Source organism: Centroberyx gerrardi, chromosome 7, assembly GCF_048128805.1.
Source record: "Centroberyx gerrardi isolate f3 chromosome 7, fCenGer3.hap1.cur.20231027, whole genome shotgun sequence".
Taxonomy (NCBI): Eukaryota; Metazoa; Chordata; class Actinopteri; order Beryciformes; family Berycidae; genus Centroberyx; species Centroberyx gerrardi.
This window is the reverse complement of record NC_136003.1, coordinates 26,611,385-26,636,181: the sequence shown is the minus strand read 5'-3', so window position 1 is coordinate 26,636,181 and position 24,797 is coordinate 26,611,385. Positions and strand designations below refer to the sequence as shown.

At 47.5% G+C, this 24,797-nt stretch overlaps 1 protein-coding gene across 1 annotated transcript in view; it reads right to left on the bottom strand.

Annotated features, from left to right (window-relative positions):
* Positions 1-5,299: 5,299 nt before the first annotated feature.
* Positions 5,300-24,797, bottom strand: part of shank1 (SH3 and multiple ankyrin repeat domains 1) — a 54,610-nt gene continuing 35,112 nt past the window's right edge. The window contains exons 15-26 of the mRNA XM_071895919.2: positions 19,814-19,896; positions 19,540-19,664; positions 18,774-18,909; positions 17,553-17,633; positions 14,605-14,613; positions 14,275-14,301; positions 14,106-14,162; positions 13,769-13,884; positions 12,825-12,948; positions 8,576-12,119; positions 7,021-7,908; positions 5,300-5,387 (exon numbers count right to left, since the gene is read on the bottom strand). Coding sequence (XP_071752020.2) covers positions 5,300-5,387; positions 7,021-7,908; positions 8,576-12,119; positions 12,825-12,948; positions 13,769-13,884; positions 14,106-14,162; positions 14,275-14,301; positions 14,605-14,613; positions 17,553-17,633; positions 18,774-18,909; positions 19,540-19,664; positions 19,814-19,896 — 5,278 coding nt within the window. The remainder of the gene's footprint in view (positions 5,388-7,020; positions 7,909-8,575; positions 12,120-12,824; positions 12,949-13,768; positions 13,885-14,105; positions 14,163-14,274; positions 14,302-14,604; positions 14,614-17,552; positions 17,634-18,773; positions 18,910-19,539; positions 19,665-19,813; positions 19,897-24,797) is intronic.

Sequence of the window (24,797 nt, the reverse complement as noted above, 5' to 3'; positions counted from 1 at the left end):
CTGGCAAACGTACTACTTCCTTATTTACACTAATTCTCCCGTGGGTCCTTATGGGAAACTTCAAAATAAAAGCCCACAAACACCCAAATAGACTTCTTACAAAATAAGTGTCTTAGAATACAAATGCCCAAAAACTAAGGCTACAGAGGTGATGGTCCCGGAAAAAAAACAACGGACCCGGTGCACCGGAATCACAGGTTCAAAGATTTTTACATTTGAATGTTTTTTTATTTATAAGTTTATAAAATACATTATGAATGTGAAGGCATTTCGGTTAACTTAAAATGCTCAAGTGCAATAAAACAAAATGGATGAATAATTGTGATAAATAATCGTGATCACAATATCGAGCAAAATAATCGTGATTATCATTTTAGCCATAATCGTGCAGCCCTAAATCATCCTATAAGCACAAGAGAAGGAATACTGTAGAACTTAATGTCTAGTTAAATAGATTTTGATTCCACCATATCTCTTTCTGGCCACTGGGCTGAATGTATTCCTGAAGCTCTTGCTTGTCACAGTACAACTCAAACTCTTCCTGCAGAGGGTGACAGAGCAGCCAAGGATGACGTTTGCTTTTCACCCCAATGACTCTACCAGCTGCTTTTTCACAGGACTGCTAAAACTGTTCTCATCTCACGCTAAGGCTGCTGAACCAGATGACTACAGAAAAGGTTAAAACTAATTCAATAAGACTCAAAATGGCAGTGCTCACACTGAAATGTCTTGTGTAAGTAAACAACTTTTAATGTCCGACACTTGCCAAACATCTGTAGCTGTTCATTAGTTCCATGTCTTTCATAACTGACTAGGAACAGGAGGCGACCTTCTAAAATCAATCACCATGTCCTTCGTCTTCCAATACAATTAAAACCGGATGGGTCACACAGGACACAAAATCAACAGGGTCATGATTTACATCCTCATCCTGCAGCAGGCTCAGAATATAGATCACAGAATCACCTACAAACTAAATGTTTGTCTTTGGCAAATAACAAACCAAATGGACAGAATCCACTAGTCATAAAGTAGTTTTGCCATAATGCTTGGTTAATTCATTTGTGTTGTATTTACAAAGGTGAGGAACTTAGTGCTTATATTTCTGTAAATGATCTTGTCAGGAGTGCTAGGAAAAGGAATCCAATAAAAGCTAAGAGGAGAGATGTAAGGGTTTGTTTTTTATAACATGGGTTATTAAATTGCGGAGTAAGAAAATGCATTACTAAATTACATATTGGTTCAAGCCGACTTCTTGCTCATCAATCTGAAATTCTGGTTGAATAAAACCAACCACATGGAATAGATCTGAACTACATGGAGCAGTGCTGAAACCGTAGAGAAGTATGAACTGGCACATTGAAACTGTGAAGCCCACAGCTATTTGGCTCCAGACTGTCTTCAGGGTCTAGTTTCATAGAGTAGTGAAAATACAACCAAGAGTGTCCAGATGAAAATAAAATCAGATACTGTTTCATTCAACAAACCAGGCAACACATGATAACTTAGAACTTTGTATCTTTATTATAATTCTAACAATTTATTATTCATCTCTTAAAACATCTGAAATTCATATATGTTTATATGAATGTGCGTATATGTATATCACATATACATATATATTCTGTAAGTTACCTTTCGTCAGTTCATATTTTCATTTTTTAAAAGATCTCTTAAAGGAAATGAGATGCTTTCTATAGAGTCGGACCGATTCCCTCGGATCTTGCCTTTTTCAGCCATAATGAGCCATCGTTCTCTATCATAGTTACTTAATGCAAGGAAAGGAACAAAAAGATTTCAGCAAAATAACTTTGTCTCTGTCACCACATCTACTCAAGTGAAAGACGGCATTATTGTAGCAGCAAGAACAGATGTATTGGTGATTCCTTGCTTAGCCAAGGGTAAATGTGATGAATGGGCCCTGTTTACACTAGCAAAAATGCGCCTTTCCCACATTTGGCATATTTGAGAGACCTGATGTAAACAAGCAGAATCTGGCTTTGCATCGAGTTTGGATAAGAAGCCAGATTCTGCTTGTTCACCCTTCAAAAACATCCCGTTTTGGCTGGAGTTTACTTCAAAACCTGTGAGCAGGAAATGTGAAAAGTTGCAGTTTTTTTGCTAATGGGAATAGGGTCATTGCATAATATGCTGGTAATAAACCATGAGCTGTGAGCGTACTGGCACATCTCAGCGACTGCAGAAGGTGCTTTATACAAACGGGAAGATGCAAACGAAGTGCAAAAAACAGAGTGGAGCTCTTGACGCTGTCAGGTCGGTGCGGTGGAAGGGGATGGATGTCGAGAATGGGTCGAACTGTATAGAAAGCAGAACAGTTAAATAACAAATACATTGTACCTTTTCATGTTAAACATTATTTGGAAGACAGAGATTCTTTAGAACTTTTGAGACTTTTTTTTTACATCTTAAACCATAATTAGGATGACCATTATTTTCATCGTCCTTATTGCTATTTCCCTTGCATTCAAAATACGATCTCTCCTTGACCACCGGCATAGTGCGACTACAGACACGAATCCCCTCAATGACCTTTGCTCATCTGAATTTATAGCTCGTGTGTATGTGCATTGTAAGCAAAAATGATCTATGAAAACTATTATCTATTTGCAAAAATAGACTGAGGATCGCAGGGCCGGCGGGAGAGTCAAACCCCCGCCGCTGCCCTGATGCAAAACACACGTCTGACATGTGTTTCAGGACTCACAAGTAGCAGGAGAGGTGAAGTGTTGTTCAAGGTAGAGAGGTCATGAAAGAGCCCTTATATTAGATCTCAGCAACAGTGAGAAGAGCAGGACTGAGGTTGTTTTAATGGCATGTCAATGTAACATGAAAGCTGATGAGAAAATAATGAGAATAATAAGGATATGAGAGCAAGATCTGCAAATCAGGACACAGAAAACCAATGGAGTTTCTGTATGTGAAAAGATCAAGTAAAAGGGGGCGTGGCTATTGGATGAAATCATTTAAAAGAACGGGTTAAAACGAAGAGATGCGTGATTTTCACATCAGCGTGCGTCAGGTGGGCATCCCCAGAGTAACAGTTGCTACATTTTCATCTGTATAATGTCAAGTGGCAACTAACATCATTGTTTTGTTTTTTTAAAGAGTGAGGATATATTTTGAGGCCGTACAGGTCAAAGTGAAATGTGGAGTAAATCTTCACAGTTTGACAAAAAAAAACAAAAACCTTTTTTCTCCTCCAGTGTCAAATCAGAGTGGGAACGAAGTAAAAAGGAACATGAAGTGACTCGAAAATGTGCTTCACATTAAGTTGCAGTGTTTCTTATCGTTACGTAGAAGCAATGTAAACGTACATTGCTCGAAATAATATGCATCTTTCAACTCAAAAACACCCATATATACTGTGTATATATATATATATATATATATATAACCACTGCTCTGTCGGTACACGATTATCTTCACTACACAGTCAGAAAATACACTGACTGCACAAGAGCGCCGTCTCAGCCGGCGAAGGCAGAGACTGGGAACTCTTATCGGAAGCAATAATAACAGTAAGGACGATGATAGTAATGATAAATAGTAACAATAAATCTCTTCATATCAATATCAGTATTCCAGTATTCCCATTTAAAGTTTAAAAATTGTTGTAAGAACAATCATAGTATTAAAACTCGATATAAGCGTTTCTCTCTGATCCCGTCGGCTGGGTGGCTGATTCCTCCTGGGTTCGTCGAGAGAGGGCCACGCTTGAGAAGGAGCAGGGGGGATTGGGTGGGGAAAGAGCAAGAAATGGCAGTTTTTCCTCTTCCCCCTCCCCTCTCCTTTCGCAGTCTCTCTCTCTCTCTCTCCCTCGGACGGGACGTCTGAGCGGTTGTACAGCGGTTTGCTTCGATGCTGAGGAAGTCTCTCTCGGGTTAAATGAAATCCTCGGGGAGATTTTTTTTTCTTCACATTGTCACGTATCCCGTCGAAACAACTGAAAGCACAGTCCATCTCCTGGGTCCAAACATATAAGTGTGTGTATATATAAGGTGTCCCATAAATTCTAACGCAAACACCGGTAAGTGTTTGCGTGCGTGTATATGTGTGTGTGTGTGTGTCTATGTGTGTGTGTATGCATGCAAGCGCGTGTGTGGTAGTAACTCGTGTGCCTGTGTGTGCATATCAGTGTGTTTCATGTTTTTTTTTTTTTATGTTGTTGGTCTGGGCACTTATTTTTGCTACAAATTTGTGATACAGTGACCAGTCTGTATATACGTCATTATAAGACTTAAGATGATAAAGAGCTATAGAGAAATATAACGATCCTGATCACAGGACCTTCAGTGAGGCCAGAGCCCTACCAGTGGTGAGGTAAAAACAAGACAACCAATCACAGCCAAGCATACAAGTGAGCTTTCCTTTGCCCAAACCAGTCGCAAGGTAGGATTTTTCCCCGTTTGACTAAAGACGGCGAGGTTCCGTCTGTGCCTTCGTCTCTTCTCGGGACGTGGAAGCCGCCCCGCGTCGTCCTACATTCACCTTTCAGACAGACAGAGCCTCATTCATCCCCAATTCGTCTCCATAATTCATCTTAAACAACACTCAGGCGGATCTAGAGACGGCGTTTTAACACTAACAGCCACCCACGCGGGGGGGGGGGAGGGGTTGTCATTGATTGCACTCTAAATACGGTTTGGGTGGTTCCACTCATTTAGACCTGAACGGATTTGACCAGCCTGCTGAGGGGCAAGATGGCTGCACAATGAAGGGACACCTCTTTCTTCTCCAGCTCGCCGACGACACAAACTGCTCGGATTAGAAACCAAAAAAAAAAAAAAAAACAAAGAAAGAAAAAAGCGAATTGGCTTTTGATTGTTCCTCTCAAGTATTTGGTTAAGTTTCGTCACTATTCTTTACTAGTATTTCGTAATATCTGCTGCCTCAGCCGTTGCGTCTTCGTGTACTTTTGCCTGTGGATGAGAGGGTGTTTGTGTTGCTTGTTTGTGGATCGGTGTGTGTGTGTGTGTGTGTGTGTGTGGCTGTGCATGCATGTGGAGAGTGTATTTGTGTAAATCAGCCTGCGACAAACTGGGGAGCGCCAGCCGGTGTCTTAATGGATCGTCAGCCCTTTTTCCATCCCTGTGTTTCCATCTCCCTTTGGGACTCGACTCCTCCTTCCTCCGTGTGAAATCTGGTCCCCCCTCATTTGTTGTGTGAATCCACCGTGGATAGCAGCAGTTGTGTCTTCCTCCCTCATTGACTCCAACCCCTCCTTCTTTCTCTCTCTCTCTCTCTCTCTCTCTCTCCCTCTCCGTCTCCATTTGCAACCTCAGCTCCGACTCCCATCGTCCCTCCTCCTCTCAGTCCGTCCGTTCCGAGGTGAGAGAACAGAGATGGGAAACGGGCTGCTGGACAGCCTGCGGACAGAAGGACAGACAGAGGTCGCGTTTGACATTTGGTGATTTGTGTGAGACGATAACGGACAGAGATCTGAGGTGCTCGTGCATTTAAAACATCAAACTGATTATGCAAGACAGAAGAAGTTATTTGTTTGTTAGAAAACTAGTGTCTCTTAAGCTGGGGACACTACATGACTGAACAGACTGTGAAAAAGTTGGACATCACACTTAATGACTGACATTTGCAGTTTTTTTTTTTCCATTTATCTATCCACATTTAAAAGGTCTATGTGTTGCTTTGTAACACCAATTAATCATTAAGACATTAGTATGATTGCAGATTTGGTCAGATTTCACAGAAAATCTGCTCTATTGCTTTATGGCACAACCCAGGAAGAGGGTGCTGTTCTTCCAGCACCAACTGAGCTAAAGCTAAAGAGTTTCTGGCAGAAGGTGGAAGGACTGAAAGGCTGATGGAAAAATCCGACATGTTTATCCTCCTCAGTAAAGAGAAATGGAAAACAAACGCACTTGGAGTGACGTCGGGGGGGGGGGGGGGGGTTGGGGGGGAAGGAAGCAACAGGGTTTATGGGAGATGTGGTCTTAAAGGATAAGGCTGGTGTTTTTTAATGCATTGCTTACTGTCAACAAATCCAATGAAAATAACAAAATCAACAATGCGTTTGCTCTACTCCGCTTACTTTCTGACTTCCCACGTATCGTTTTTAGCTGTCAACCCGGAAGTCATTGGCTCCAATTGTAAGCTAAAAACCTTGAAATACAGCTCACAAAGATATAGTTTCAATTTTAAAAATCGCTAACTGTTACCACGAAAAGTCAGGCTGTTGTAGTTATTACCAAATCAAATTCAAATGGGAACAAATTCTTCATTATGCCGGGGACTATTTTCGGTGCTACGGAACTACTTTCCTGAGATCGCAAACGTGTTTACAGCCGGCTTATTAAGTTGTTTGAGGAAAAAGTCGGCTGGCCTGGTGCATCGTGATGATGAAATATGTTGCCCAGAACAACGGCATGGCTCTCTGACGTGTTTTTAATCGTTTTTTTAAAACAATGGAGTTCTATGGCTGCTGGGACATGGCTTCATTGGGCACCGGCTACATGGACGAGATTTGCTGGCAAAACAAAATCATTGTTGATTTTGTTATTTTCATAGGATTTGTTGACAGTAAGAAATGCATTAAAAAACCGGCCTTATCCTTTAATTTTGAGAAACATAGCACTAACAACACCACGGGATAGAAGCTACCATTCGTCTCGACCATGGTCTCATTTGTTTACGGTCATTATACCAAGGTATCACAATTAATTTGACAATGATATATTGATGTTTAAAAATGCTACACAGCACCTTTAATTTGCTATCTGCCATGCTCAAATTGCACTGGTTATTCCTGCTTTCTGTTAAGATTTGAGTCATAAAAATCAAACACATTTCAAATAATCGGGGTGGTCCTGTCTGGATTGTGAGTCAAGAGATTCCTGGATCCTCACAGACCATCTGTGCTGACTGCCCTGTGTGATTGGCCCAAACTAGTACTGACTCTGTCCGATTTTGAAAATCAGTTGCGACGGCCAAATTGTGGCTATAATCAGCCTAAAAAGTGGTGCAGTGTGTCCCCAGGCCTACCTGTCCATCACTCTCCTCAGGGCACGTTCGATATTCATGCGGTGCCCCACGCGCGTAACCCCCAGGTCCAGGTAGTCTTCCTTGGTGAGGGAGGGTAGGTGGGTGCCATCGATCTCGTTGTCCAGGAAACGCTCCCTGTGCTCGCCCAGGTTCAGGTATCCCAGCCAGTCGGCCACGTCATACTTGGTCCAATAGGGCAGCGGCTTAGAGGCAAAGGGCTTGGTAGGCGAGGGGGGCGGGAGGTGGGGGTAACTCAGGCAGGGGGGCGGAGGGAGCGGGTGCAGGGGCGGGGAAGACGTCCCGGACAGGAAGTGAGTTGGCGAGAGGGAGCGAGAAACCACCAAGGTGGAGTTCGGAGGAGGAGGGGCACCCGAGGGGGCAAACAGGGGAGGCGAGGGTGAGAAGTAGGGGTCTCCCAGGGGGTTCCCGGGCGACGGAGGGGTGATGGAGCCTCGGAGGTCGTACATGGCGCTGTACAGGGGCGTGGTGGGGAGGAGAGGGAGGGAGGAGGGGCGCGGTGGGCCCAGTTTGGGCCTCTCTGACGGGGAGATGAGGGGGCTGGGCGCTCGCCTCCGCTGGAGGATGTGGGACTCTGCCTTGCGGGACTCCCGACTGGGGATGAACTGGAACTCCAGGGCTTTGGTCCGGTAGACAGGTCTGTGTTTCGGGGAGGTGGGGTAAGGGGAATATGTCGGGGACAGAGGGGAATGCGAACGTGGAGGCTGAGCGGCAGACGGTGGCTGAGGGGACGGGGTGCGAGCCCAGCTGGGGTACTGGGAGGCAGGGGTCGGGGACGGGGACAGCGCTGGCTGGGACAACGAGACCGGGGAGGGAGACTGGGAGCGAACTGAGGGGGGGCTTAGAGCCGAGGCTGAGTCTTCCGAAAACCTATGGATGGAGAAAAAGAGAAATGGTTTTATAGCAGAAAAGAACGATGATATACATGCACACACATCAAGGGAGATGGTAATAAAACACTCTGTTTCACTCTGTACTCATTTACCAGCTATTTCTGAACACCACTGGATTAAAATGATTTTATACTGTTAACAACTTGATCATACCACCAGACAGAAAGCCTGTATAAATCAACACTCTTAGAGATGTGCCGAGTTAAACATGGTTTCCTCTCCTTCTCTACTGTCGCACAACAGGCTGTAAATTCAACCCGGTGTCAAAGTTTTATGTTCATCCTGACAGAAAGTGAGACGAAGAAGGGAGTGTGGAAGTAGCTCTATTACCTGTTTCTGCTTCTGAGAGAGACACATGGAAAAAAGCCAGGGACATAAAAAAGGAGAGGTTTTACACAGTATAGACAGAACACTTACACAAGACACAGCCAGACAGTACGCTGTTAATCACAGAAGGCTTGAACATCAGTCACGACAAGTAGGGAACTTAGAGGTGGCACATCGATGTGTTCACACAGGTAAAACTAGCATGAACATAGAGTAGCATGACGATTCCCTACATCGACATGCACAGGATCAACAGTAGACCTCGCCCATGCTGTGACACTGAAAAACACAAAATCAAAACTCGTACTGAGGCGTACCTGTGTCTGCTCAGCGGTCTCTGGCTGCTCCAGGTGTCCTTGCCTCTTTGCTGCAGTTTGCTGCTCAGCTCATTGATGATGCTGGGCTTCATACTGGAGGCAGGGGGGTAAATCTTCCTCCCCTCCAGAAATGTCCCTGACTGTCCTTCACCGGCCATCTGCCCCTCGCCCCACAGAGGCTTCATCTCAGGGGTGCGCGGGCGATCGAAGTACGGAGACGTGGGACGTCCCAAATTCTGCGTGTCCCTCATCCCGTAACTATCCTGGCCCTCGTCCTCCGCCTCTCCCTCATCGACTTCCTCCTCTTCCTGCTCTTCCCTCCGTCGGTGGGAGTGGAAGGAGGCGGGGGCGGTGCTGGTCTGTCTGCGTAGATCTCCGGCGCGACCTCCCTCTCTGAACCTGTTGGATTTTGGGTAAGTGGAGGCTGCCGCTGTGGCATTCTGCATCTCAAAAGTTTGTCCGTCCAGGTAGCTCATGTAAGATTCTAGTAAATCTCCTCCCCTCTCCGTTTCCCCCGTCCCACCTCCCCCTCCGCTCCCGCTGACCCTCTCCCCTCGGTCCAGCCTATCTCTGACCCCGGCTCCGCTCAGAGCCAGGATGCTGTCCAGATGGTGGTCGCTGCTGCTGCGACTGTCCAGCTCTTCAATCCCAGAGTCCACCACCGTCTCCTGGGACTCTCCTGTCTTGGCAGCGGGGGGAGGACGGTGGTGCTCCCCCATCCTGCGGCTGCTCGTGACGCCGGCGGATGAGGCGGCATGCGTGGCGTGTATGGCGTGCATTCGCTCCTGGTGGAGCTGAGCGGAGGTGCTTGTGGTGGTGGCAGCAGTGGTGGTTGCGGTGGCACAGCTAGCGGTCGTGGCGAGGGAGGCGGTGCCCCTAAGTGGAGCAGAGGTGGCAGCGGTGGAGGAGGGCATCGGGGGGCCGCGGTAGGCCGGAGGAGGCGCGACGGTGTGAGGGGGAGGTGTTGGGGAGGAGCGCCCAGGGATGTGGGTGCTGTTGTACAGGTGGTGGGGGTGGGACATGGAGAAAGGTCTGTGAAAAGAGCCGGGCGGAGGCGGCGGCGAGACCGACGGGGGAGGCGGCGGTCCCGCTATGGTGGGCTGGAGGGTAGAGGGCGAGGGAGGGGGCAGAGGGTTGGGCGACGTCTGGGAGGGGGAGGGAGCAGACTGGGTCAAGTTAGCCACCTCGCTGTCATAAGACGTGAGGCTGGAAGCGGTGGAGTCCCCTGCCTGGGGCGAGGGCAGGGGTGTGTGAGCAGGAAACCCGCTTATGAAAGGTTCTTTTTGGGGGGGTGGAGGCGGTGGAGGCGGTGGAGGAGGAGGGGGAGGTGGGGGAGGCGGGGGCTGCTGTTGGCGGGAGGCCAGGCTGTTGGCGATCATCCCGCGTTGTGTGTACCCTGACATTCCCCCGAGTCCTCTGTCAAAGCTGTTAGCAAACTCTAAGGGAGGGGGGAGAGGGTCCGCAAAAACAAACTCGTCGTCTGCGTCGACTGAGGGGGCAGGGGGAGGGAGGACCATCAGGCCGCTCCCAGTACCGCTTCCCCCCTGTTGGGTACTGGTGGCTGGAGGAGAGGGAGGGGTGAGGGACAGGATGTAGGCACCGGCTTCACTTTCCATCCTGAGGAAAGAGGGCCTCCGAGGCTGCTGAGAGGTTTGGGACGCTTGCTGAGCAGCACTATCAGCAGCAGCTGCGTTAGCTGCAGCCTGCTCCGCTCTCCTCAAGTACCCCTCTCTCTCTTTGTCCCTCTCCCTTTCTCTCGACCTCTCCCTCTCCCTGTCTCTCGACCTCTCCCGCTCCCTCTCCTTGTAGGTTGGCTGATAGGGCTGGGCCTGGTAGTGGTGCGTGTGGACCGTTTGGTCCTCAGAGAAGCGAACTCTCAGCCCCTCTCGGGCCCCTCCCTCCCGCTCCCTCTCTCCTCCACTGCCGTCCTCACCCCAAACGCCCCCAGCCCCTCTGAGAATTCTGGGTGAGGGCGGGCGGCCAACACTGGGCGTGGTGGCAGCCAGAGAGGAGGAGGTGACCAGGTAGGAGGAGCTGGAGGACTGGGCAGCGGACGACACCGGCTGAGAGGTGACAGTCGACGAAGGGAACACGACGCTGGACATTTGGCGGGTGAAGTGGTGCTCAGTTCCCCTCCTCAACCGTCCGTCATCCTTCAGAGCGCGTTCCCTGGCAGCCAGGGCCAGGCCCAGCGGTGACGTGGGGTCCAGCACTTTCCCTGTTAGAGGGTGGATGAAGGTGGTGGTGGGCGCTGGCTGCCTGCCTGCTGCTGCGTAGAACTCAGCAGGCACAGACTTGGGCTGATAGTCCGCGGCGGTAGAGGAGTACTCAGGCAGGCCGAAGGCCGGAGGCATACTGCGGGTGTGGTGGATGAAGGTGTCCCCAGAGAACATGCCCTCGTCGATGGACTTGGACGGCCGCAGCCGCGTGGAGGAGCTTTCAGGCTGGGCGCTAAGCTGTTGCTGTGAGACCTGAGTCCTTGTTGCTCCTCCACCACTCACTCCTCCAGCTCCCACGAGACCCACATCCTCCTCCGCAGACATGAAAAAGGAGGCACTCTTTCTCCGGGCTTCATGGAAGCGTTCTCTGTCTCGGCGGGCGGCGCCAACAATGGCGGCCCCGAACTGGCTGGTATAGTCCAGGTTATCCTGGGCTCGGATAGAAGGCAAGGACGGGGGCGGAGGGGCCGGGATGGAGGGTGGGGCGGGGGGCTGTGGAGCCGCAGTAGTGGGAGGAGGTGCGTGGGGCGTTTTGATTCCGTCTGTCTCCCCCGAGGGAGGAGGCTCGGCCTCCACACTGCTGCCCTGGCTGCTGCGACCGCTGCTGCTGGTAGAGGGGGCCTTGACAATGATCGTGGGAATGGGGATGGAGCTCTTCTCCACCGATCCCTTGCCCCCCAGCGTCCCCTGGCCCACACGCAGGTCCTCCACCTTGGACTGCTTCACCAACGGGCCCTTACCTCTCCGGGCCCCTCCTTTAGGAACCCCTGCTCCGGCCCCAGCTGCGCTGCGGTCTCCCCGCTGCGGTTGGCTCTGGGTAGTCTGTTGCTGCTGGGGGATTACTGTGGCGATGCTGGAGGGGGGGACGGCGGTGCTGTAGCCTCTCCTCAGACCCGCTGCCTTGCCCCCTCCGCCAGCCGCTACGCCGGCTCCAACAGGCTCGCCCGGGTAGCTGACCTTCCGAGAGGCCGTCCTGCTCTGAGCTGTGTGGGCGGCTGCGTGTGCGTACGGGGCCGCGTGGTCCACCCCTCCACCCCCGGGGCCGGTGCTGGGACCCCCCGCCCTCTCCCTGCCCCCGTGGGTGAAGTGCACGGACTGCGAGTAGAGCTGGTAGTGCGCAGAGGTGGAGGTGGACTGGGACACGGAGACGGAGGGCTGCTGGGACGACTTGCCTCTCCAGCCCAGCGGAGGGGCGGAGGAGAACGGAGGGTCTGGCGGAGCGGTGGTGGGGGGAGGGGGGATGTCGTCCGGGCCGGGCACCGACAGACTGCGGGCAAACTTCATGGCCGGAGGATGCAGGAACTGCTTCTCCTCCTCGGGCACCCCTACAGTACAGCGTTCACAAACGGGGAGAAAACAGATAGGGATGAAAAAGGCAAATAAGGGTCTGAACGAAAGGCAGACAGGGATACAGAGGGAGTAGAGGGAGAGCAGGAGAGGGAGATGGATGAGGGAAAGGGGGAAAGTTGTTTTGGGGAAGAGGGTGCAGCAAGAAAAAAAGTTGAGGGTGATATCTGAGAGTGTCTGTCTAAATCTGCCTGCCCATCTACCTGCCAGCCAGTCTGTCCTCAATTCTGTCTGTTAGTATGTAAGTCTGTTAGTACTTTATTGAACAGTTCCACAAACACTTAGCAGCTGAACAGCGTCACACAACAGCTTTTGTTTTGTTGATCTCTGGAGAGCAAGTAACTACTTCAGTGTGAGTTAGCAAAGCCTTAGTAAGCAACAAACCAGAAATTAAGCCAGCAGAGTAAGGCAAGGAGATTAATGACACTACTGTCTATAATAAATAGTAGTAGGGTGAGTATAAGACAGACAAACTTCTTATCTAGACAGTACAGCACAGGTAACTCTGAACAGGTGCACAGCATACGGTGAGCTACAAATACAATACAAAGTACGGTGCTCTGCGGACTCGGACAGACATTGTTGGCCACAGACAGACGGGTCGGCACAGTATGGACCGCTACTGGTCGAGAGGACAGACAGACAGGCGCACGGAGGGGCAGACGGAAAACAGACAGCCTCACCGATGGACTTCTGCCGCAGCATACCGTGCTGAGGGGCGTGGCCCGAGGCGTACTGGCTACGGTCGTAGCCGAGGCCCGGCCCCGACGACATCATCCCCATCCCCGACTGATCCGCGTAGTTCGGCTGGCGAAAAGGAGGGGCGGTTGGAAATGAAACAGAGGAAAAGAAAAGGCGAACTAATAATACAGTCAATGCATTGCAATGCAAATAAGCCATATTGAGGCTATTTGTGCAGAAAAAGGGATTCGGTCATATGAGGGTGGGGGGAGTTTATTTGAGCAGTTTGAGTGTTGGAAATGAATCCTACTTGTGGGTGGGTTTGAACACAGTGTACCTGAATGTGGAGGCGTTGCCATATTTGTCATATTCTCTTTTTTTTTCATTTGGTATGTATAGCATATATCTTGACATTTATTTTTGTAATAATTCTTCCTCATAAAAAAATCATTTATTGTCACGCTGCATTTATTTACATTTTTTTTTGCCTATTTTCACATTGTACATATATTTTTCATTCAGTTTTTTTAATCTATAGTATGTTCAACTGCTGTTATTTTGCACATCCTACACACATGCATTTGCACTATATATAGTTTAATACTTTTCATTCATACTATATATTTCCACTTAAAGCTGCACCAGGAAACTGCACTTTGGCAGCTCCAAATGGCAGCGAAAGGTAACCGTTTGAAATTTAAGGACTTTCATACCCAGAAATCATATAACCTGACGTCAGTAAACTGCACACAGCATGTTTTATACCAAAGAATACCAAAGGGACAAGAGAGGCTAACGTTGGTGAGTCCAGCTTCCTCTTTGCTGTATCCTATTACAACCCAATTTCCCAATGGGGGATCATACTAGTCAACCGTTCCTCAGTCACCAGTCACCTGACAGTCACCAGTCAACACACACACACAAATATTTCAGGGATGACACGCACCTCGTTGCCGTAGAAACTTCGTCCCCTGTCTCTTTTTGCCACCTGACCCCGCGCCCCCGGCCCCTCGTTGGTGCTGATTGTCTGCTGAGCTGCTGCAAGAATTTCATCAAGTTTATCTGAGAGAGCGAGAGAGAGCGAGAGGGAGAGAGGGAGAGGGAGAGACAAGAGGAAGAGGGGTAGAGGGCAATGAAACAGGAGAATGGGCCGCGAGAACAAAATTCAGGAAAACATGAGTGAAAGCGACAGAGGTGACGGAAGGTGGGCGAGAAAGAGGGGAAGAGGTTCAGGATCAACACCCACTGACAGGGGCAACATACAACAACATGAGCTCCCTTACTCAAAGCCATCTGATAGACTGTCCTCTTCTTCTCTGTAACTTGTGAAGACTCGAATTCTAAAAGGAAGAAACGCAGAATAGACCCAGTGAGTGGCCGAAGCACAAGTGGTTAAGTCATTTTGGACGGACACAAACACAGTGCGTTAAGCGAGAGTGCAGCAGAGCATACCTGATTTTTTTTTCCAAGGGGTAGCAGCTGGAAAGAGGACAAAAGGAGACTTAAGTTTTGGCAGGAGTGAAACTGCGATAGCGTTGTTACAGTGAATACTAATCATATTCCCCGGGGCCTAACAAACTGAGTCACCTCGCCAGGCTGCTCCGTCTAAGATGTAGGAGAACGTACAGCACACCCACACGTTAAGACAGCCGGGGCATGCACATGTTACGTTACGGTAAATACGCCGTACACACACAGGCTGCTTGCTTTCGCTCACTCTTAACACACTTGAACACACACACACACACACATATGTGGAATTAGCCTGAAGATGACTCCCACCTCTCTCCACTGTTACGTTGTTAAGATCCAGCCAGCGTTAAGGTGAAGATAGAGGAGAGGACAGAGGAAAGACAGAGTTAGGGAGTTAAAACATTGGACCGCAACGGGACAAGTACACAGGAGGGATTAAAGGTGACCATTCAGTGTATGCACCCATTGGTGTGTGTCCATTGGTGTGTGTAGACTGAACAGGGATAGGGTTTTCTGCCATACTCAAGCAGTTATTTTTGATAACGTGTAGTTTATTGAGCTTTATTTAATTGAGTAATATCCGGTAGTTAAATCGAGCATGAAAGGGTTGTGAACTTGCGGTAATTTCATCTCTCACTTACTACTATTCTGCAGTATACCTTAATTTAGACTCAGTATCTGCATGAGGTAGATGCAAAAATAAGGCGTTATTATTATAAGATTGTGTCCAAACATATTTAATCAACACTTGCTTGAAATAGCGTCGTGAAAAACAAGGATTCGGGTGCGTTGCAGGAAGATTTCCATTTTAATGTCCTTGTTATCTTGCAGCGTGACTTCTAGGTGAACTGGGACACTGCACCAATCACAGAGGTGAGATAGTTTAATAGGCGTCACAGCTAAATGAATTCTAATGCATTAGAATAAGCATATGGCAGGGGCTGACATGGCTTCATCACACATTGTGCTCCTCTCACCTTGACTCGCAAGGAGGCGCAGGCAGAGAGGATCTAAGTTATAATGTGTCTCACTGCAACTCGGGCACCTACGCCTCAACGGAGTTAGGATATTTAATACGCACGCTCGGCTTTTTCACTCTCTACAGTGAGTCAAACTGAAGTCATTAAAAAGGATAAAATGATTTACTTCTGTTTATGTCTTGTTTATTAAAGGCTACAATGCAGCATTTTTAAACATCAATATATCACGTCAAATTAATTGTGATTCCTTGGTATTAATACTGTAAACAAATAAGACCACGGTCGAGACGATCGGTAGCCTCTATCTCACGCCAGTGGTATTGTTAGTGCTAGTGCTTCTTACAATTAAGACTACATTTCCCATAAACCCCATTGGTTCCTGTTCCTGCAAAGAGCCCTACTCAGTTTGTTGCTACTTGCTCTGTTTGCGCTTGAAGAACAGCGTCCTCTTCCTGTTTTGTGCCATAAAGCAATCTCCCTTTGTGCCATAAAGTAATACAGCAGATTTCCCGCCAAATCCAACCCAGTGTCAGACGATGTAAAATGCAGTGTAGAGGCTGCCAATCTTCTCTGCAGTGGTCGCTTTACATTTGCTCAGTTAGTACATATTACTGTTGCTATTGTATGAGATAATACAGATCTAGTGCCACTGGTAGTTGTGTGGGGTAATAATATATAATATATAGTGAGCACTGGTTTGCAGGTGGTGGTAGGGGGTGGGTGGGGGTTTTAGGGAACTGATACCTGTGTTTTGGACTGGGTGCTCATGCTGTGCTGGTCAGGTGGAGTCAGACCACAGAGAGAGGGCAGGTGAGGGGAGGAGATGAGGGGGAACGGAGCAAAGGGCTGATCTCTACACTCAGTTTAGCCCCTGTCGTATTTTGGCTAACAGCAGCGGGGCAGGACATTGAATTGGGGTGTGGGAGTGTCAGTCAGTGTTTGTAAGGACAAGCGGTACCAGGGAGGTCTGGAGTGCTGATCTGAGACCAGCTCAGGGAGACCCGCAGCTTCCCCTCCCAGCCCCACATGTCATCTGCTCATATATCAGCAGCTGCTCACTGGGCATGCCCAGAACCAGACAGCAGCGGCAGCCACAGCGTCCGCCAAAGACCGCCAGTGTTTAGAAGATTACCCAGTCGAATGTAAAGCGCTGGTCTACATTCTGGTCTGCAGATGTGGGCGTTGACCCTCGCCATGCGCTCTGCTCCTCCTCTTTTGCCTCACACAGAGACAGTATGAGCATAGCCACGCATAACGCTGTTACCACAGCAACAGACCTGGAACAAAACTGATTTTCTCATAAATTACTCATCACAAAAACGTAAGTTTTAGCCGTGGGTGTTAACAATAGCTTCGGCCCGGGTGTAATTTGGTCTAAATAAACCGTAGATGTTTTTTAGGGGAAGATGTCGGCAACAGAAGGCCAAATCCTGCAACTTGTCTATTGACGCTAATATGTTGAGAGCAGACAATTTGCAACGATGTTTGTGGCACCCGGAAACGAGGCTGAATGAAAACTCTCTGCTTCTTCCTCCTCTCAGGTGCCCCCCACCCCACCCCACCCCCCCCTGCAGCGTTACCTTGGCAACAAACACTTGCTGAGTGTCAGCGTGTGTGTGTGTGTGTCTTGAACTGAGGGCTGGTAGACTGGTCTTTGGGCGTCGGGGTTAAAGCTGTGGGCTGGCTGGGGAGCAGTGGGGGTGCAGGGGGGTAAGGGGTCAGAGAGGGGGGGCGGGGGGCGGAGGAGGGGGGCAGTGAGAGAGGGAGCACAGGGTGGGTGGGGACACTTTTTCTGGGTGGGGTTACCTGTAGTGGGGGTGCTGGAAGTGACAGTGTGGAACCTCTGAAAGAACAGTGAAATGCATTGAGACTCTCATCCATCTTCTGCTGTCTTCTGCTCCTCTAGTCCCTGCTCACTCTCCTTTCCTCTCTCGTTCCTCGGCTCTCTATCGCTGTTTAACCGCTGTCTCTCTCTCTCTCCACCTCTCCACTTTCTTTCTCTCTATATTTAGCCCCAACTCAACTCCCCTTCACACCTCCAGTATCTTTAGCAACCCCCAACACTCCCGTTTCACACTGTTTCTTTCATTCCTCGTCACCTCATTCTATATCCACCCTACAACTTTTCTCCCCTCCCTCCTCTTCTTCTGCTTCTTCAAAGCACTCTCTACTTTCTTTGTCTACATCTCCCTATCAGTCTGCTTCTCTGCTCTGTCTAATCCTCTTCTTTGCAACCCCTCTAACCCCCCCAAATCTTTATCTAAACCCATTTCTTACCCATCTCCTCCAGCTCCGAAGTCATGGATTTGGAGCGCAGGGCGATGGCCGGAGTGCTCAGCCTCTTACTCTGCTGGGGGACTGGAGGGAGGGGGGGGGGGGGGGGGGGGGGAGGGAGGGAGGGAGGGGGGGGGAGGGGGGGGGGAGACAAGAGTGGTCAGTCAAGTGAAGCTGTTCATAAACAAGATCCAGAAAATGGGGTACTGTACATCTGCACTCTTTAAAAAGATATGATGGTCAACTTTTGGTACGTAAATTCCAAATTATTATTATTATTTAAGTGGTATTAAAGTATTCATATACCAGGAATCTGCATATAATCAGGACAAAAAGCAGAATATCCAAACATTCAGCTCATGATGGTTAAAAGGAGGTTTTTTTTACATAAACACATTGCATAAAAGTGTAAAACATAGAGAACAAAGATGTTTTGGTTATACCATCACAACAAACTGATGATGGTATAACAAAATGTTGTTGTTTTCTCAATGTTTTTGTTTTTGTATTCAATTATGTATTCAATTCTTGTTTGCAACACAAGGCTGTCTTTTGATGACCACGTATGATGCAAAAAAATAAGAATTTAATACATAAAGTGGATAAAAAAGTGCAATAACAAAACAAGTATAGAGACCAAAAACGTTTTGGTTGTACCATAACAACAAACAAAACATACTAAAAGAGAAAAACATTTCTGTAACAAACTGTTAATGGTATAACTGACACGTCTTTGTTTTGCACCTTTTAACTCAGTTTATGTGTTAAATTCTTCCTTTTTTGCATCATAAGAGTCTGTTTGGACATTTTTCCTTTTCCTTGATTTCTGGTTTTTGATTTTAATACATAATGTGCAAAACAGGAAGAATTTTATACATAAAGTGAGTAAAAAGTACAGTAACACACAAGTGCAAAACACAAAGAAAACAAGGGCATTTTGGACATCCCATCATTTGTTCTCATGTTATAACCGAAAGATCTTTGTTCTCTAAGCTTTGCATTTTTTTATGATCACACTTTTTATTCACTTTATTTATGAAATTGTTCTTGTTTTGCACTTTATGTGTTAAATCTTGGCATCATAAGCCTCTGTTTGGACATTCCCCTTTTCTTCCCTGAAAGTGTGCAGATTCTGTTTTCTTCTTCTCTGCCGTCCTGCCTGTCCATCACCCTAACCACCAACAATCCCCACCAGTTCCTCCACTGGGACCGGTCGCCTCTTACTTTTCTTCCTGGAGCCCTCCTCCATGTCGGGGTTACGGGTTACCATGACAACCTTGACCATGAGGCTGTTGCCGCCTTGCCGGATCATGTTGACGACCTGCCGGTGACCAACCTTCACCACGTTCTGACCATTCACCTGGGCGAGAGACACAGAGACAGAGTGAGAGAGAGGGAGGGAGAGAGAGAGAGAGAACAGAGAGAGAGGGGCAAAAAGAGAGAAGGAGGGGGAAGGACAGAGACAGAATTTATTGTCATGTACTTGTGGTTTATTTTATTATCTTTCCTCAGTTGTATTTAGATACTTTGGCAATTATGCCAATAAAGCAGACTCAATAGAATATTTACAGACAGATAGATAGAGAAAGATAGAGAGAATATATTAGTTGTAGTTTAAGTCTAGAGTTCCTACACGTTTCCATTTCACACTCTTATTTTCTTTATTTTCTTTATTGAAATTTAACACTTTGGTCAATTTTGATGTATCCTGATAGCGGCGTTTATTCTTTACGACAACAAATATCACAATATATGAAAAGACAGTGGGTCTACAATGACATCAAACTTGAAGACTGCACAACAATATTTTTTCTTTTTACAGACTTTTGTGCAATTCCCAAACTTTTCAAGACCTGGAGATTACCAAGTTCATTTACTAGACTTCTCCAGACCTGCGTAGGAATTCTGCCAGTGATTTCATCCTGTGAGGATACGTAATACCTGACCCCTACTTCCAACCCCATAATGCAACGGTAAGTCGTGGCAGCACCTCTATCAGGAAGTCGCCCATCCTGAGACCGGCTCTCCAGGCCACGCCCCCCTCGTCCACAGACTCCAGGTACTGCAGGGCAGGGAAGGCCGGGGTGGGGGTGAACTCTTCGATGGGAGTCTGAGCTGGAGACGCAGAGAGAGGCGATACGACAGGAGAGGACACGTTACCTTGTTGTCTTGTACATCATATATGATCGGAATAAACGAGTGTGATTGCACAGTGGAGAGAGAGAGTGTGTGTGTGTGTGTGTGTTTATTTCATGTTTCCTTACCCTTGGCCCCTCTCAGCACAAAGCCGAAACCCTCGCTGTCTTTTTTCTGCAGAAGCACTGTCTTCTCCTTGATTATATAGTCACTAGAGAGGAAACACAGAGAGAGAGACAGTTAGAGACGACTAGAGACAGAAAAGAAAGACAGAAGAGGAGGAGGACAGAATGGGAGAGAGAGAGAGAGCAGGGCGAGAGAGGCCAACATCTACATCCTTGCACATTCGTATTCACCCGCTGCAGCAGGAGGGAGCCTTAATCCGCGGAGGCGAGGGGTGGGAGGGGGGTCAGAGAGCTGCTCAAATCAAGCTTTGAAACGCATAAATAAATACATTTACCTGGCTGGTCTCACCTCACCCCGCCCCCCCCCCCGCTGCTTCACCCCGCCCCCCCCCCGCTGGCTGCGCCCCACTTCCTCCTGTCCTCCTCTGATGACATCACCACCAGCACAAGGGTTAGACCGATATTCTGGTTTGTCGATATTATCAGGTCGATATTTGCTGTTTATTAAAAATTGGATCCAGGTCAGTCATTGTCGCCCACTGGAGATGATGGAGATGATGCAGTTTGTTTGATTACAATATTTCTTGTTTAACTGATCAATAAGGCACTGGTTGTCTATGGGAAGCGCTTATCTGGAATTGATTTTTATGTGACATTTTGATCTGATTCCACAGTGAATGTGAGCATGAATATGTTTTTTGTATTATTATTATTATTGTAGTAGTTGTTGTTGTTGTTATCCTGGATTTCAATGGAGAATTTTAGTGTCCTGTGGTCTAAATGCTGTTTCAGAGGCTTTTCCACCCTGACAAAAATAATTTCGATTTTTTGGAAAGGTCAAATATAAAGATATCGCATATCTGCACAAAATATTGGTCATTGGCAGCTTCAATCCCAGAATATCGGGCCTTCAAAAACCCTTATCGGTCGAACCCCAGCCGCCACTAGTGGTAATTTGTGCTGCAGACCCTACAGTGGATGAGTAAGTTAAAATGGTGTTTTGCTATGCTCCACTGTACTGTATGTTTGACAGCAAGCTCTACCAGAACCTCAGTGAGAGATGCTATATATGATGGTGCTGCTTGTTGCCTCAGCAACAGCTAGAACTGGATGCAGGGAAACTTGCTTGGGTTGGTCTACGCCAGAGAGCAATGTATGCATGCAAAGCCGTCCATGTAATGGCACACGATTAGTCATCTACAGAGGAGAATAAGGATCCTTCACATGTGGAGCCCAAAGACAAATGGAATGTCATGTCCAGTCCCACACAGGTAGAAACAGAGGAGAAGCACTCGACTGTAAAGAGGGAGAAGGCACACAAGATATAAGGAGACTCCCTACATCAACATCAATGTCGCTGTAACATCTTTGTCTTCTCCTCTGTCACATATTTTGTTATAAAAACGAATGCATGGCCATTGAAATCCACTTGTCTTAAAACACTAAAATGCTCCTTCCCTTCCTCTTTCCTCTGGGGTTGCAACTCCACGCCGTTTCTATGTGAGGCATCGATCTGTCTTAATATGTGAAGAGCATTCTGGCAGCTGAAAATTCACAGCTAAGGTGTGAAGATTCATGAAGTAAAATTGTCAGCTTTGACTGAATTTTATTAATTAGATACTGCTCAATAAAGAACAGACATGGATTGTAGGAAATTATTTTCTCAAGTGCTGCACACTGTGTTGAAGTTTGATAGCGTACAAGTATAGAGGGATTAAGTATCTAACCTACGACTGACTGACCTGAAAAAATAGTTCCAACAAACAAACATGATGGTATGAAGTTGGGAGACTGCAACATTAACAACTCAATTGTCTCTGATAAAACTAAACTATTATACTGTATATGATAGAGCTATCGTGGTAGAACTATATGCCATTTGGTGGATGCTTTCATCCATAAGCGCACATATTTTTAAGATGATTGGCCCCCCTGGGAATCAAACCTGTAACCCTGACACTGTCAGCACAAGCCACATTAACGACTGCGTACAGCATGTCTGATGGTCTAACTACAGGCAGCCGCTACGGTCCGGATTCATCCAAACACGAGTCTGTCGAGCTGTCAGTGGATGGATCATTGGGCGTCCCGCTCACTTGGTGAATTGGTCACCAAATGTTTCAGTGAGTGGGAGTGACACTGCTCTGTGTGCAAGCCGTGAACAGAGAAAGGAGTGATTCATTCAGTAATGTCCTGCAGTCAGTCAGCAAGTTGTTACCGAGCGACTGTTCAGGTAGTTAACAGGTCTTTACATCAATGGGGTCATTTTATCCCATCCTGTCCATGAGTCAGTCTCTCAGCAACAGACGCTCATGGTCTACCTGTGGGTCTGTTAGGCTAAGGACACACTACATGACTTTCAAAGCCAAGTATGCCACAATCTGGCACCATGACTGATTTTCACCATCAGATCGAGTCAAAATTAGTTTGGAGCGGTCATACAGCTGATCTTGTAGTGTGTGAGGGTTCAGGACTTTAATCTCTTGCCTCCTGATCCAATTGGGACAAACTATTTATGATTATTTCAAAAATGGTTGATTTTTACAGCTCGAATCTGGACAAGTCTTGACATGCTCCTGTAGTGTGGGCTGGTCAGCAACTCAAATCTGAACTCAGACCGGCAAAAGTCAGTGAGAGTTGAGAATTAAAAAATTACCTGAAGTGTAGAAAGAAAAATGCGACACCTCCATGTTTGTTTTGGTTGCATGTTGTAGTAGCGTTAGGACTCAGATAGTGTGTGATCCCCAAATCGACTCATCATCAAGTGTGTGTTCGCAGTGTTTGTCTGTTGTCAAGTGCGTCGCAAAAAGACAAAAAAAATCCTGTGAATGCCAGACTATTCAGTTGTGTAGTGTGTGCCCAGCTTAAGAGGCTTTTTTATGAATGGAAGGACCAGCCAACCAGTCAGTCAGTCAGTCAGTCAGTGAGTCAGAGAGGTATATATACCGTGTCAGCTGTAACATACTGTAACCACATGCTGGTAATCCCACCGCACACCAAAATAGTCCCAGCCCACTCCATCTGTTCATCCCGCTCCTTTTCTCCCATCGCTGGCTTTTCTTCATTTTTTCATTTTTCCATCTTGATGGCCCCGCCTCCCCCACTCCTCTTTCTACATTGATCTCCCTCTCCTTTCCTAAAAACTGATAATTACACACACATTTTTCTAATCACTCCCCCCCCCCCCCCCCGCCCCGATCCTTTTTAACTCAGTCCATGACTCTCTCTTTAGGCTCTCTTCACATCTTTCTATCTCTGCTTGTTTCTCTCCTCTTCTTTTTCATCCATCCATCTCTACTGCCCAGCGTGACTGACTGACTGAATGAACAAACACACACACACATTCACACAAAATATCAAGGTAGCAATGTTGTGAACTAGGTGTAAGCCGAAGTATAATTCGGGGGAGGTGTGTGTGTGTGTGTGTGTGTGTGTGTCTGTGTGCGTGTGTATGGGGGGGTTTCTGGGTTCAATCCAACCAAACATCAGTGATGGCAGATGCTTGCTCTCACACACCAACTCTTTCCGCTAACATCCAAGCTAGCACAAAGGACAGTTACATCAGATTCTGTGTGCTGGTAAATGCACACACACACACGCACACACACACACACACACACACACACAGTAAATTCCCCTGTTTTTCCCCTTCCCCTCCTCTGTTGGTGTTACCATGTAGTCACACTGTGTGAGAAACGCAATCAACAAGTCAACAGAAGTCCATTCATTTCCTTGGCCAATTGTCGGCTGAGAAAAGTCAAATCAGATTTCTGCGCTTCCTTGTTTCCCTACCGATGTGATTTTTTTATAAATAGTTCTGCCTGGTAAGAGCAAAATGAATGAGAAGTTGATTACAGCCAAAGCTTCTCAAGGTTCTCTACAACTTTTATTTGAAAGACTCCAGGAATAAATGTCTCCAAATGCATCCATCGCTGGGTTCGATGGGAAGCCCTGAACTTATATTACAGAGTTTATTTCTGTTTATTTTCGATTAATGCTTCCTAATTAGCGCTTGCTAGCTTGCCGCTCATCAAAACGATGTAACATTATGAAAGGCAACACCAAAGCAGAGAAAAATACACAATTCGCTGGTACAAAACGTTGTAGCTGCAGACCTCTACACAGATGCGATCGGAGTCTCTTGCACCGCCTACAATCAGACAGAGAAGAGCGATGCGTCAGCCAAGTCGTTCGCAGTGTGAACGGGTCATGGCAACTGTCCCACAAAGACACGACAAGAAGCTTCAGCGTCCCAGTGAAGAACTGGTCACTGGAAAAGCTGACGGTTCATATCTGTCTGTGTCTGTCTGCTTCTTATGCTACTCATCGTACCCTCACTCAGTGTGTGTGTGTGTGTGTGTGTGTGATCAGAGTTGCATACATAGCAGTAATCAGCACACACAACTAACACAGACTGTGAGCGACATTGTGTCACTCCGTGTCGCTCACCCAACCTCAGTAACCCAGCGCCTTCAGCCCATCACTGTCATCTCAGGATGCGAGCGAGTGAGCTGGACTATCCAGCACAACACACAGCACGTCTCAGGCTGCACAGGTAAGACACCAAGGCATTAAGGAGGTTTGGCCAAGCAGGCTTCCATAGCGGTGTCAGGAAGAGGCTGGGACTTGTCATGCATCCTGCATCGTTAAAACTCCCTCACCGTGCACTGTTTCCATTCTCTGGGTAGTCTCTCTCCCTCTCTATCTACCTCTCTCTCCCTCTCTCTCTCTCTCTCCCTCTTTCTATCTCCAGCAATCTCTATCTCTCTCTCTCTCTCACACACACACACACACAGGTAAACACATACATAAAAACGGCACACAGCAAACCAGCACGCAAGACACAGCATAGCCTAACATACGCATTCAGCATGCCGACACGTGAAGCAATTTCCCAGCCATACCTTTGTGTTTGTGATGGACAGCAGCAAACAAGCCATCCATGCACACACAGGCACGCACTTACACACAGACGCACATGCGCACA